Source organism: Corvus cornix, chromosome 9 (assembly GCF_000738735.6).
Source record: "Corvus cornix cornix isolate S_Up_H32 chromosome 9, ASM73873v5, whole genome shotgun sequence".
NCBI classification, from domain to species: Eukaryota; Metazoa; Chordata; class Aves; order Passeriformes; family Corvidae; genus Corvus; species Corvus cornix.
The window spans coordinates 1,046,901-1,059,280 of NC_046339.1; the positions used below are offsets into that span (position 1 = coordinate 1,046,901).

At 50.5% G+C, this 12,380-nt stretch overlaps 1 protein-coding gene across 3 annotated transcripts; it reads right to left on the reverse strand.

Annotated features, from left to right (window-relative positions):
- Nucleotides 1–610: 610 nt before the first annotated feature.
- Nucleotides 611–11,414, reverse strand: SLC33A1 (solute carrier family 33 member 1). 3 transcript variants are annotated; one of them, XM_039557067.1, is made up of 7 exons: nucleotides 10,673–11,414; nucleotides 6,623–6,718; nucleotides 6,298–6,488; nucleotides 5,485–5,669; nucleotides 4,512–4,629; nucleotides 3,530–3,745; nucleotides 611–1,922 (listed from the first exon to the last, which is right to left on the reverse strand). In XM_039557067.1, the coding sequence occupies exons 1-7, from the start codon at nucleotides 11,388–11,390 to the stop codon at nucleotides 1,755–1,757; spliced, it is 1,692 nt and encodes a 563-aa protein (XP_039413001.1). In that variant the 5' UTR covers nucleotides 11,391–11,414; the 3' UTR covers nucleotides 611–1,754. The 3 variants fall into 3 exon arrangements, with proteins under 3 accessions (XP_039413001.1, XP_010395845.3, XP_039413002.1); XM_010397543.4 differs by lacking the exon at nucleotides 6,623–6,718; XM_039557068.1 differs by lacking the exons at nucleotides 4,512–4,629; nucleotides 6,298–6,488; nucleotides 6,623–6,718.
- Nucleotides 11,415–12,380: the final 966 nt, after the last annotated feature.

Genomic DNA, 12,380 nt, shown 5'->3' on the forward strand with positions numbered 1-12,380 from the left:
AAATTGCAAAGTAAAACCCAACTCTGATACACCTGCAAATTTCAATTTTCAGCTTTTGCACTTCAAGTTTTTCCTCACCATCAGAAAAGGTAAAACAGCTCCTCTAGTTACGGTCAAGATGCAATTAAATAAGCGGCCCATGGTTCCAGTGAGGATACAGAACTGAAGTGCCTCACAGAGTTAATGCAGTGGAGATGATGGGATGGGGGCTGAAAGGTGCAGCCATAAATCTGATGTATTTCTATGTTGATTCTGCGCTTACGCAGAGGAGAAGCTGGAAGATGTTCAGCTTGGGCAGTAAAACCCATGTGGTATCACTTAGCATGACTGGTTTTGCTGTGCTTGAAACAAACTGTGAGGTGTGTCCCCCAAGGGAGAGGGAAGGGACAGAGAACAGGAGGTGGTGTCCAGGGAAGCACGAGGTCACAGCATCCTCTTCCAGACCCCTCCTTAATCCTGATGCCAAGGAGACCCTTTGTACACCCACCCACCCCCCCCAGGCACTCCAGAGATGATACTGGGCCACTTTTCCCCCAAAACACAGAAGATCCCAACCCATCCCAGCCTAATCCTTCAAATATTGACAAGAAACATGGCAGAGAACCTCGTCCACCTTTCCAAGGGATGTTTAATAGTTTTCCTTTTTAATAGCAATGTTCCACATACACCCAGCGGGGTCCGAGTGCCTCTCCAGCACCTGTGGGTCCCTAAGGCACTCAGGAGGGAGCTCAGTGGGAGAAATCCAACGGGAATGTTTCCACCACATGGCACCAGCAGTGAATTCTGTAGCAGCTCTGCCACAGGACTGCGCCTGTTGGGTTTCTGTGAGGGCGAGTCCTGCACCAGCTCACTGGGAATTTGGCAACTTTGTCACCACCAACTCACTCTTCTCACCCCCAGCTGGGGGAAGTCTCCGTGTTCCCACTGCTTTTGAGAATGAATATTCAAATTTCAGTAATACAGTTTGGAAAACCAGCGGATTGGTCTTCCTCTCTCAACTCACCCTTCCAAAGGCCCACGTGCCCTCCCTTGGAAAGCACCTCCAGTTCCAGCTGCAGGACTCAAGGCTCAGAGGATTGTGCGTTACTCCAGTCCTACCTTACAGCATTTTGCCGTCAAGAAAGTACCTTGAACGTAAATCAAACTGCCTTGAAGCAGCGGAAATAAATTAAACGAATGTAATTTGTTTATAAAAATATTTTCTTATAAATCTTTAAAGCTTATAAAAGCCAGAAAATACATTTAAAAGAATCTCCGGAACATTTCATCCTTCGAAGCGTGGTTACAGTTCAGAAAGTGAGAAGAAGCAAAGCCCACAGACATCTCACACTGACCTTCCCACAAAGAAATCCACAGTACCATGCTTAACCTCAAAGTCAGAATGCCTTAGGCATCCTTCCCCGGGTCAGCTGCCCTGTCAGATCATTTCTGTGTGAAAATAAAAGCTGGCACTCAGCTGGTGATGCTGCTGCCTCAACAGCCACGGCACGAAGAGCTTTTCTAGAGGTGCCCTATGGAATCAGCAGCTCTGGAGTCAGGGATAAGCATGGAGCTCTGAGGTGCTGCTTTAGCCATTCCTTTCTGAACTGACCCTGTGCTCTGGGGAGGGCAGTGGTGCCACACACAGCCCTGCCTCGGCCACACGATCTCCCTGCGTGGCACAGAAACACCGAGATTCCGGGGTGCTGATTATGGGATATGTCTTTGTAATAAAACTAAAACCACCTTGCTGGTCCATCCAACACCTAAGTGCATCAATTGCTCCTCTTGCACTTCCACGAAGACTGTCCTTCGTCCTGCAGCTTTTTGAATTTTGGTCCAAGGAAGAACCACCAGGCAAAGCCCAGGATGACGCAGATGACGGACTCCACGTAGTAACCGTCCAGGGTGGTGACGCAGGAACCCCCAGCTCCTGTGCACAGCTGCAACAGAGCACAGGTTAATGCACTGAGTGCTTCCAGACAGCACTCCAGAGCTGCTGGGGTCTCCTTGCTACTGGTCATGACTAAATAGAGTTGTTTACTCTTTGTTGTTTCCCATGCAGTTGGTCAGAGAGGCTTTTGAGCTGATCAGCAGAATGAAAAGTAATAAAGTAACAAACCTGCTCTAAAAGGGCAAACTCCAGGAAACACAAACTGCCCCACTGCCTGTGCTGGCCTGGAGCTGCAACCACTGGTCCTGATCTCATGGAGAAAGATGATTTTTTTTCCTAGCCATCCATGTTGTGGACTCCCCATCCCTGGCAGTGCCCAGAGCCAGGCTGGACAGGGCTTGGAGCAGCCTGGGATAGTGGAAGGTGTCCCTGCCCCTGGCAGGGGGTGGGACTGGATGGGCTTTAAGGTCCTTCCAACCCTTCTATGATTCTGTGTTCTGTGTCCAAGTGATTCACACCCAGGATGGTTCTGAACTGGAAGACAAACCCACAGCATTCAAGGGGTGAGTGTACAGCACGGGATTGTTTCTGCTATTGTTTGGCTCTCAACTCTGCTCTAATCCCAGGATTAATCAATCCTCTGAGCTGAGGCTCTGCCAGCATTTTCATTATTCTGAGACATGTCAAGATCAGATTAGGAATAAGAAGGGAGTGGTGTGGTGGAATGTCACCAACTGGGAGGATGTGAGAAAAGATCAGAGGAGTGAGGTGAAGGAGGAAGGACTCAATTTCACACAGGGAACCTAATCAGTGGCAAGCTAATGAGTGAGAGGCTGAGAAAGCACCTGCTGCAGAAGCAGTTTCCCCTCTGCAGCAGCAAAAACTGCAACTCCAGTTCAGACAAGTCATGCTGGACTCCAGAACACCTTGTTCATTTAGAGAACCTCCACGTCGTAGAGCATCCTGGCATTCAGGAGTGAAATACATCTCAGCCATGAGCACAGAAAAAACCCCCAAACATTTCCACTCCTCAGCCATGTCAAATGTCTCATTTGCTGTGAGGAGGTGAATTTGAAATGTTGCTTTCCCAGCAGTTTTGTGTCCTGTTGTTTGATTTGTGTACAGCAAGTTCTTTGTTCTCTTCCACAGCGCTCCCAGAACTGGGCAGACGGCCAGTCCCACCTGATTTCATGGGGGAAGTGGACACCACAGTCAGCAGAGCAGCATCTTGGAGGAGGTATCAAGGCAGGCAGAAAAGAAGCCTCCAGGGAGACAGGAGAAAGAAAAACCTACCACAGAAATGGAGGGGCCTGAGGGACAGAGAGCCTGCCAAGGACAGAGCCCCTGACTGCACAACTCAGAATCATCCCGACAGCCTCCTCACACTGCACGGAATGTGGCACCAGTCTGGTGCTTCTACCCCAGCTCAGCACGGGAAGAAAGGGCCAACTACTCTGCAGCTGCAAACCCTTGGTTATTCAGAGTGTGCAGGTACTAACAGACTGGACTTTATCAGACAGGAAAATGAGCTCCATCAGTGGGAACTTTTAAGCACAAGCTATACATCGTGAAGGTTTTCAAAGGCAAAAAAAAAAACCGCAAGAAGCAATTTAATTGAGACATTAAGCAGAGACCCCCCCAGGCCCCCAGCCTCACCTCTGCGGCCGCTGCAGTGGCACAGGTGTGGCCCTGGGCCCCGACACACTCCTTCACTGTGAGGGGGTCCACCAGCCACAGGGCCACCGTGGAGGGCCAGTTCCCCCCCAGGTTGGACACGGTGTTGAGCAGGGTCATGTAGGTGCCCCCGATGAGCGGGTCGCTGACCTTGGCGTTGAAGGCCATGATGGCCACGTACATGCTGTACAGGGTGATCTGAGGGACAAACACAGGCCAGAGTGTCCCCACGTGCAGTGACAGCTGAAACCCCCAGCATGAAAACCCCGCTGAGAGATCCCCTGAACTGAGCGGCACTGACTGAAAAATCATCCCAAGAGCAGCAGTTCCTCCTGCAGCCTGTCCCTGTGCTGACACGGGGAGTGGCCTTGCTGCTTGTCTCAAGTCATGCTGCAACAGACCCAGACTCACATGCACTGGCATGACTCAGGTTATCAAACTGAAATACAATCAGCCAGCTAAAATAGCATCTAAATGCAACACTTCTGCATTTAAAATCACCTCTCAAGGTACTGCATACATTTCAGTTCTGATCCAAAGACCATGCTGTATCAGGTGTTTGTTTCCCAAGTCTTTGGATCAGATCCATTATGATGTTCCTCCAACAAACAGGTTTTTTTTCTAGGACCAGGACCACATAACTTTATTTATTTGCACAACCAGCACATTCATCAGCACGCCTATCAAGCTCAGACACAGTTCTGGGATTTCTCCAGCTCCTCTGTGCTTTTGAGCTTCTGGGTCTGGGGAAAAAGGAATCTGGGGAACTATACCAGATATGAACAACTAAAAGTAGCTCCCCAGATGATGTCCAGTGGAGCACAGGGAATAGGGAGGAGTAACACTGGCAAGAGTATTAGAAGTCAATCTAGCCACACAGCACAGGTCAGGCTTGGAGGGATTCCAGTGTGAGCCAGGACAAGGCAGGTAACAGCATTTCCCCTCCCCACACAGTGAGTGTTACCTGGTGTAGAGCGTAACTCAGCACCACCACAGCGTAGTAGTAGACAGGAAATCCTCCTTCCTGCTTTACTTTAGGAGCCCACCACACCAGAAAAGCGAATTCCAGGCCAAGCAGCAACCTGGAGGGATGACAAAGATGATTCGTTTTTCCAAGTAATTCTTCCCACGTGTTTCCTCAACACAAAGCAACTACTGAACAATCAGAGAGAGTACATTAAAATAGTTTAGATCTGAATAGTTACAACTATTTCCATCTCAGAATTAGACATTAAATATTTGACAAGCAGTGACATTGTTAAGTAGTAGCAGGAGAGCACTGCTCTAATGCTGCTATACATGCATGTCCCAAACACCTCTGATGCCTTAGGTTTTAACTTTTATATTTTTCAAATTCTTTACTGCCTGGTGTGTAACTCTGAAGTTTCTTGTAGCCTGTTAATTTCTGCTCTCTCATGCTGGGCAGACATAACAAAGCCTCTCTGGTCCTGCTCTCCAAGGACACCCAGACTGTTCTAGGCCCAAAAGTATAAACCAAAAGCCTCTAAAGGGGGAGCAAGCTTGGGGAAATTACATCATTAAACTGAAGCTTTAATTGGAGAATTAACCCTGATATGCAGATGAACCAAACCTATAAAAGGGTGAGGAACTTGTGACCTGTTGTCCATCTTGGGGTCCATCCTGGCAATAGCTTCTGGCTCCCCAGGGGTACCTTTGAAGGCCTTTCAAATAAATACCTCCCTTTATTCCCTTACTCCTGTCTAGTCTCCGTTTCTAGGAGGCCTCTTAAGGCATCACCTCATGCTCTGCTTTCACACAGAGACACTGCATGAATCAGACAGTCCAGCTCACTGTGAGAATTCTGACACACTTCTTAGGACCTGGAAGTCAGAAAGTTACACAAGAAACCCTACACATGATCTGAACACACAAATTGAGCACATAGACTACTGTGTTTCACTAACATGAGGCTTCACCTGTAAGGCATTGCTTTGTAGAAGGTGTTCAGGGGCTGGGGGCCCGCTGTGTATTTGCTGATAACCAGAGGCAAGATGATCTGCAAAGGAACCATTGGAACTGCCAGCAGAGCCAGGTGCTCTTTGGGGACTCCCTCCTCCACCAGTTTGAGTCCTGTTACAGCATCTGCTGCTGAAAACCCAACCTGCAATGTCAAGGAGACAAAATAAGCTGAGGAGAACAGGGAGTTTGGCTAGAAATTCAATTTACTCACTATCAAGTAAACTGAGAAATGGGATAGAGGACAAATCACTTCTGCCTCTGATTTGATTTCCAAATTAGTTCTACATGTTCTACACTTGCACACTCTTATTGTCATCAGAGCCAAAACTATTCCAAGAACATTGAGTAGCACTGCCATTCATTCCTGTGCCTGCACTGCTGTTGGCATCCCCAATGTCCAACAGGGAGCCATGGAAACCCAGCTTGGACAGAGCTGGGGATTCTGAGAATAGTGTTGCAGTTAAAAATAAACATTTTCTGTCCTTTTAACTGCAGGCTACACGGCCTGTTTAAAAATGTACTTTACTTTAATACCACGCTGCCACCAAACTTCTCTTCAGTGCTTGTGTTAAAACACAAAAGCTCACACAAAGCTTTTCTGCTGCACAGCCCTGCTCAGCACAATGAGATAAGCCATTTTGTGTAAATTTCATGTGAAAATTCACAACTCTGATGACAGCCAATAGCAAGACTAAGTTACATGCCAGGGACCCAGCAGCCTTCCAGACTCTGATGCCAGCATTTAACAATTCTTAAATGTATTTACTTACTTTTGAAGTGAGGATCAAGAGACAGAAAGTAAGAACTGCTGGCATCTTGATTATTGAGAATAGCAGCCTGTATGTGTCAGTGATGCCTTTTGTTTCTTCCTTTGCTGGTATTAGCTCCTGGTTTTCCTTTTTCAAAAAGGCAACCAATGTAGTGGTAACTAAGAAGACAGCTCCCCAGAAAAACAAGAAATCTGGAGGGGAAAATAAAATAAAATAAAAATTTCATTGTAGCACCCATGATTGACAGTTGTAAAATATAAACCTAGTAATCAAAGTGGAATAAAAACAAGCAGCAAAAGCAAACCACAAGCACAGAGCTACTTACAGTGAGTGACACAGCTCTGCCCTCCTCTGAAAGGAGGTGTTTGCTGGAGCTGAGGCAGAGGAGCAGTAGCAAACCAGGTCACCTCCCTGCTGTTTGCTGGGTTATTACCACAGTGAGCACATTGGAGGAGAAACAGAAGCAAAAATGAACGTGTTGAAGGATTACACACACAACCACTAATGGCTGATAAAGGAGAAAAAACCACATGTCATAGTTAGAAGACAGGGAAGAACCTCCAGAGGCAGAATTCCTTCCCAGCTCCCCAGCTGCCTTACTGTGCAGTCATGGAACCACTCTGTGCCTCAGCTCTACATACATGTCTATCTAATATCCATCTCCCAGCTGGATTTATGAGTGTGAAGATGGCCTAAGGAAAGTTTTTACAGAGTTGTAAGGAGTCCTCAGTTATGTCTGGTTGAAGTGGAGACTTGGCAGAGTTCAAATGCTCTGTTTTAAGCAGATCAGTATCTGCTAAACCATGGATGTGAAGCAGTGAAAAAACACCAAGACAGTACTTTTTGATTTAGTGAATGGGTAATTCAAGATAATCCTATCCTCTGCCTCTATGACAGAGGCAGGAAAGAACTCAGCCATGTGCAGAGGGTAGGACAGAAGCAGCCTTTAATCTTCCTCCTCGGGAGCAACTCCAGCAGCCTCTGGGAGACTTGAAAGGCAGCAGCAAGGGCTGATGAAAGGGCAGGGACAGCGCAAAGGTTCAGTCAATTATCGCCTGCTTCTCATGCACAGGAGGAGAGCAGGCGAGCAGGGAAGAAAATGTGCAAGGACTGCTCGAAGTGTATCCCACCATTCTCACGGCAACAGAGAAAAGGCTTTTCAAGCCATTTCTCTTACTTTTCCGTTTCCTAAAACAAACATGACCTCATAACCAACACTGTCAGATTGCTCTCTCTCTTAAAGAAAAGGTGCCCCAAACAGCCATTGTCAAGGAAAGATGTATTTTCTGAGAGTCTCACTAATCACAGCTGCTGGTTACAAAGGACATAGAGGAGCAGTCCTCTAATAATAACCCCGAGCATTATCACTGCACTGAGAGACACACAGTGCAAGGATGGGGACAGAAATAGCTCTGAGCATCATCACATGAGTGCTCCTGATCAGGCCAGCCCTGTCATCTGCAGCACAGCACTGCAGGGGCTGCATCAGCAACAAAGCAAAGCAAGGAAAAAAAAAAAGCCCCACCATGTATATATACAGTAGTCCAGACAAGAAAAATTGGGTTTTGAGGCTGTAGGCAGTTTACACAAAAATAAGGTACATTTCCTTTCAAGTACAGTGAACTTCACCAACAGGCTACAAGCAAAAGAACTTTGAAATTACAGTTTACATAAGGGATTTCAAGCACAAAGTTTCTGGTCCCACCACTACTGCTTCCCCCATCCCTGTTTTGTCTCTGCAGCTACACTGCTGGTAACAAAATAAACCACTGAGATGGGGCAAAACAAGTTTTTGAACTGAGTCAGGGATGGATCAGGCTGGAACACAACCACAAAGAAGGTACCCAGGTGGTACAGGTCCCAAGAGCTGTACCTGCACAGGTACACAGGATCTCCTCCCAGGAGGAGGGGTGCTCCACGGTCCCTGGCACAGCTAAGTGGGGGTGGCCTTCAAGGGGCACCTTTGTCCTGTGCTCACTCTTTCCCTGTCCTCCCTCATGCTGGAACACGCAAACCAGGTAGGAATCACAAACCCAGCCAGGGAGCTTCCCCTGCTTTTAGAAAAACAAAGGTCACCTGAACAGCAAGTGCTAAATAAACCCCTGGATGTGCCAGGACAATCAGCCCACAGAAGGGTATTTCCCATTTCCTTCTCTGGCACTTCAGCCTGACACAGCCTCACACAGCCTTTGGTTTGGTGAATTTGATGATGGTTTTACATTTGTCCATATTATTTCCTGAAGTTAATGAGAACAATGAATGCTGCTGCTTCTCAGCAACTCAAAGCTGACTTAGGATCACGGAATATCTTGAGTTGGGAGGGACCCACAAAGATCATTCCAACTCCTGGCGCTGGACAAGACAACCCTGGGAGTGTTGTCCACATGCTCCTGGAGCTCTGGCAGCCTCGGGGCAGTGCCCATTCCTTGGGGAGCCTGTGCAGAGCCCCATCACCCTCTGGGGGAAGAACCTTTTCCTGATATCCACCTAAACCTCTCCTGACACAGCTCCAGCTGTTCCCTTGGGGTGCTGCCCCTCTGGATCATGGAGTGTTGACTTGTTCTTTCCCTGGCACTGGGCTCAGCCTATGACAAAAGTGCTCAGAGATCTGAGCTGGCAGAAAACATTCACCTTTTCCAGCAGTGAAGTTTTCTGCTGCTTTACCTGCCGAAACCTGCTCATCACGAGCCCATTACAGCCAGGGCAAGGACCAGCGAGCCCCTGTGCTCCTCGGCGAGCTGGTTACTCCTGCTGCTCTCAGCTGCTCCAGGGAAACACCAAACTGTGCCAGTCACACGACCAGGAAACGGAATTCCTTACAATTTTACCACCTGAAAAACCATATCCTGCAACTACAGTGTCAGTCATCTGCTGTTCTTACTTCACCCACACCAATACTCCAGGGCAGGTTAAGGAGGTTGCATTGGTGCTGTTTGGGTTTGGGATAGTAATCTTGTAAAAACAGCACTTTTGTAATAGTAACAAATCCATTTATACGAACAGCCCTGAGTGGAAAAAACCCCAACAAACCAAAACCCTGGGCAGTGAGGGAAGTGCAGCCAAGCCAAGCTCTCTGAACACCAGCGCCTGCGAGTTGCATCAGCAGCAAAGACGTCAGGGTGCACTGCAGTGAGAGGGAAGGGACACACCAGCCCAGGAGCTGCACAGCACCAGGGTTAGCCAGGAACCAGCTGGGATACCTGGAGGGCCACTCTGTGCTCCTTGACATAGGCCAGACACGAGGCTGGCAGCAGGGAGCAAAGAGGAGGACCAGTCAGCAGTGGTTGAGAGCTGCAGAAACAAGGCAAGCACAGCAGTCTTGGAAACTGCTGTCCTGATTCACCCCTGAGGAAGGGGCAGCACAGAAAGCAAAACTACCCTTTACACAACAATTCCAGCCTGTTTTAGCATACCTGATCTCTGAGACGGCACAGGCAAGGCAACCAGTGTAGGAGGGGGAGATTGAAACCATGAGGATCTGCTCTTCATTCACTGCCAGGGTCACCCTGAGACTGCAGCCAGAAGCGCTGCCAGGATTTCCTGTCCTCCCTCAAACTTGCAACCAGCCTAGGTGCACTTGAAGCATCTCCTGGGTAATACCCCAACATCAACCACCACATAAAACCTTTCTGAGAAAAAACCCAAACCCCAGCAAACAGAAGCATCCCTACACTAACAGCTAGTTGCGCTTGGATTACCACACTCCATTTAATTCATTGAAGAGAAAAATCAAATCCCCCTGAATTTACTAAAGTAAGGCCTTTCTTCAGAAACTGGCTACATGCTCAACCCTGAATATTTTCACTTCTACTTCTGTGAAAAATATCATATTGGAAGAATCTTTTTTTTTTAATTCCCCTTTTCCCTCCTCCCAGATGGAGACTTTGGCTTGCTTTTTTTAAAGAGTAATCTATTCCATGGCCATTAAACTAGGAGGAAAAAAAATATTTCCTCCCAAATGCTTAGGTCAGCCAAGATAATGACAAGGCAGGTTTCCCACACACGTAAGCCCAGAAAAATCTGAAGTCCAATGCATGTAGCTCTGCCAGCCTCCAAACAGGCTGTGCTTTCCCACTGGGCAAGGGACAAACCAAAGCTGTTTGGTTCCCAGCGTCAAACCACAGAGGGGTCCAGGCTCAGGGAAGAACCATCCTGAGGAAGCTATCACCACTATTATTAGGAAGAAATCCTTCCCTGGGAGGGTGGGCAGGCCCTGGCACAGGCTGCCCCGGAAGATGTGGCTGCCTCTGGATCCCTGGAAGTGTCCAAGGCCAGGCTGGACATTGGGGCTGGGACAGTGGAAGGTGTCCCTTCCAAACCAATGCATTCCATGGCTCTATCCCGGCACACCCAGGCTGCAGCGCCCCGGCCGTACCTGAGAGGGTGACGATGCCCTGGGGCTGTGGCTCGAACCGCAGGTACTTGTTGCAGAAGGAGGCGGACTCGAGGGCCAGGAACAGCACGTTGCCCAGGAAATAGCCGGCCGTCTGCCCCACGGAGTTGCAGGTGGAGGCGTAGCCCACGTTCTCCCGGGACAGCATGGTGAGCGCCCAGCCGTCCACCGCGATGTCCTGCGTGGCCGCCAGGAACTCGAAGAGGAAGAAGGTGACGGTGAGGGCCGCCACGTCGGGGCCGCGGCCGTGGCCGTCGCCCAGCAGCGCGTCCACCTGCGTGGACATGTAGATCATGAAGAGCCCCAGCACGTACTGCGTGGGCACCAGCCACGACTTGCGGCGGCCGAAGCCCCGCACGTACACGGCGTCCACCAAGGGCGCCCACAGCAGCTTCAGGCTGAAAGGCCAGAACACGAAGCTGAAGAAGGCCTGGTCGGTGTAGCTGGCGCTCTTGCTCTGCAGGATGAGCGGCACGCTGCCCGCCAGCCCCAGCGGGATGCCCTGCAGCACGTACAGCACCAGCAGCAGCAGGATGCTGCCCAGCTCCGCGCGGCACCCCCGCGCCGGCGCCGGCAGCAGCGCCTCGGTGTCCCCGGGCAGCCCGTCGGGAGGCGGCTCGGCCGTCACGTCCAGGCTGTGCTGGCGGGTGCCGGCGCGGCGCTGCCGCCCGCCCTCCTCGGCGGCGATGGCGGGCGCCATGTCCGGGAGCGGCCCGGAGCGGCCCCGGCGCGGGCGGGAACGGCCCGGGAACGGCCCGGGAACGGCCCCGGCGCCGCCGCGCTGATGGAACCGCCCCGCCCCGCGCGCGCCAGACGTGGCCGCACCTCATTGGTGCACGCGAGTGATGTCATGCATAGCCCCGCCCCTGCCCCTGATTGACGGGCAGCGGGACCGGGACCGGGACCGGGACCGGGACAGGGATCACTGGAGCATCCCCGTGCCCAGCACAGGCTGAGGGAGCCGGGGCTGCTCAGCCTCGAGAGGAGCCCCAGCTGAGAGGGGCCCTCAGCCCTGGGTGTCCCTGGCTGCAGGGAGGGCTCAGGGCAGGGCCCGGGCTCTGCTCCGGGGCCCAGCAGCGGCACCAGAGCCACGGGCAGGGCCTGAGCCCAGCAATTCCCCTGCACAGGAGGAAGATCTTTCTTATGAGCACTGGAACAGAGACCAGACAGGGTGTGGAGTGTCCTCACTGGGGAAATACCAGATCCATCTCGACACAATCCTGTGCCATGTGCTCTGAGATGACCCTGCTTGGGTGACAATGTAAATAGGATTGTAAGAGAATGACACCACCCCAAAAAACAACAGACCAAGAAACCCGATTTGGAACAAAATCGTAAAAACCCCTGTTCATTTCTGTCAGCCTGAGGACGGAACTGTTTGGAATCTGACAGCAGAACCAGACGCTGGTGTGTGGCTTCACCTTAACCTGAATTCCTTCATTCATCTCTTATTTCATTCCCTCTATTTAAACTGATGTTCAGGGAAAGGCATCAAAACCATCCCAGGACCACTCCAGGAGGGTTCCACGGATGCAGTCACCTCCCCCCGTGTCCGCTGGGGAATTCACCGAGCAGGCACAGCAGGTTCATCGTCCAAGGCCAGCTTGGAAGGGGCTTGGAGCACCCTGGTCTATGGAAGGGGTGGGACGGGATGGGTTTTAAGGTCCCTCCCAACCCAAACCAACCAGTG

What these genes read in the sequence shown, in the direction of transcription:
- SLC33A1 (XM_039557067.1), bottom strand. Translation starts at nt 11,390, where the DNA reads ATGGCGCCCGCCATCGCCGCCGAGGAGGGCGGGCGGCAGCGCCGCGCC. An exon ending in GGGCATCGTCACCCTCTCAG is followed by an intron (nt 6,719 to 10,672) that starts GTACGGCCGGGG and finishes GTAATAACCCAG; the next exon opens with CAAACAGCAGGGAGGTGACC. An exon ending in CCACTGCAGCGGCCGCAGAG is followed by an intron (nt 1,923 to 3,529) that starts GTGAGGCTGGGG and finishes GCTCTGTTGCAG; the next exon opens with CTGTGCACAGGAGCTGGGGG.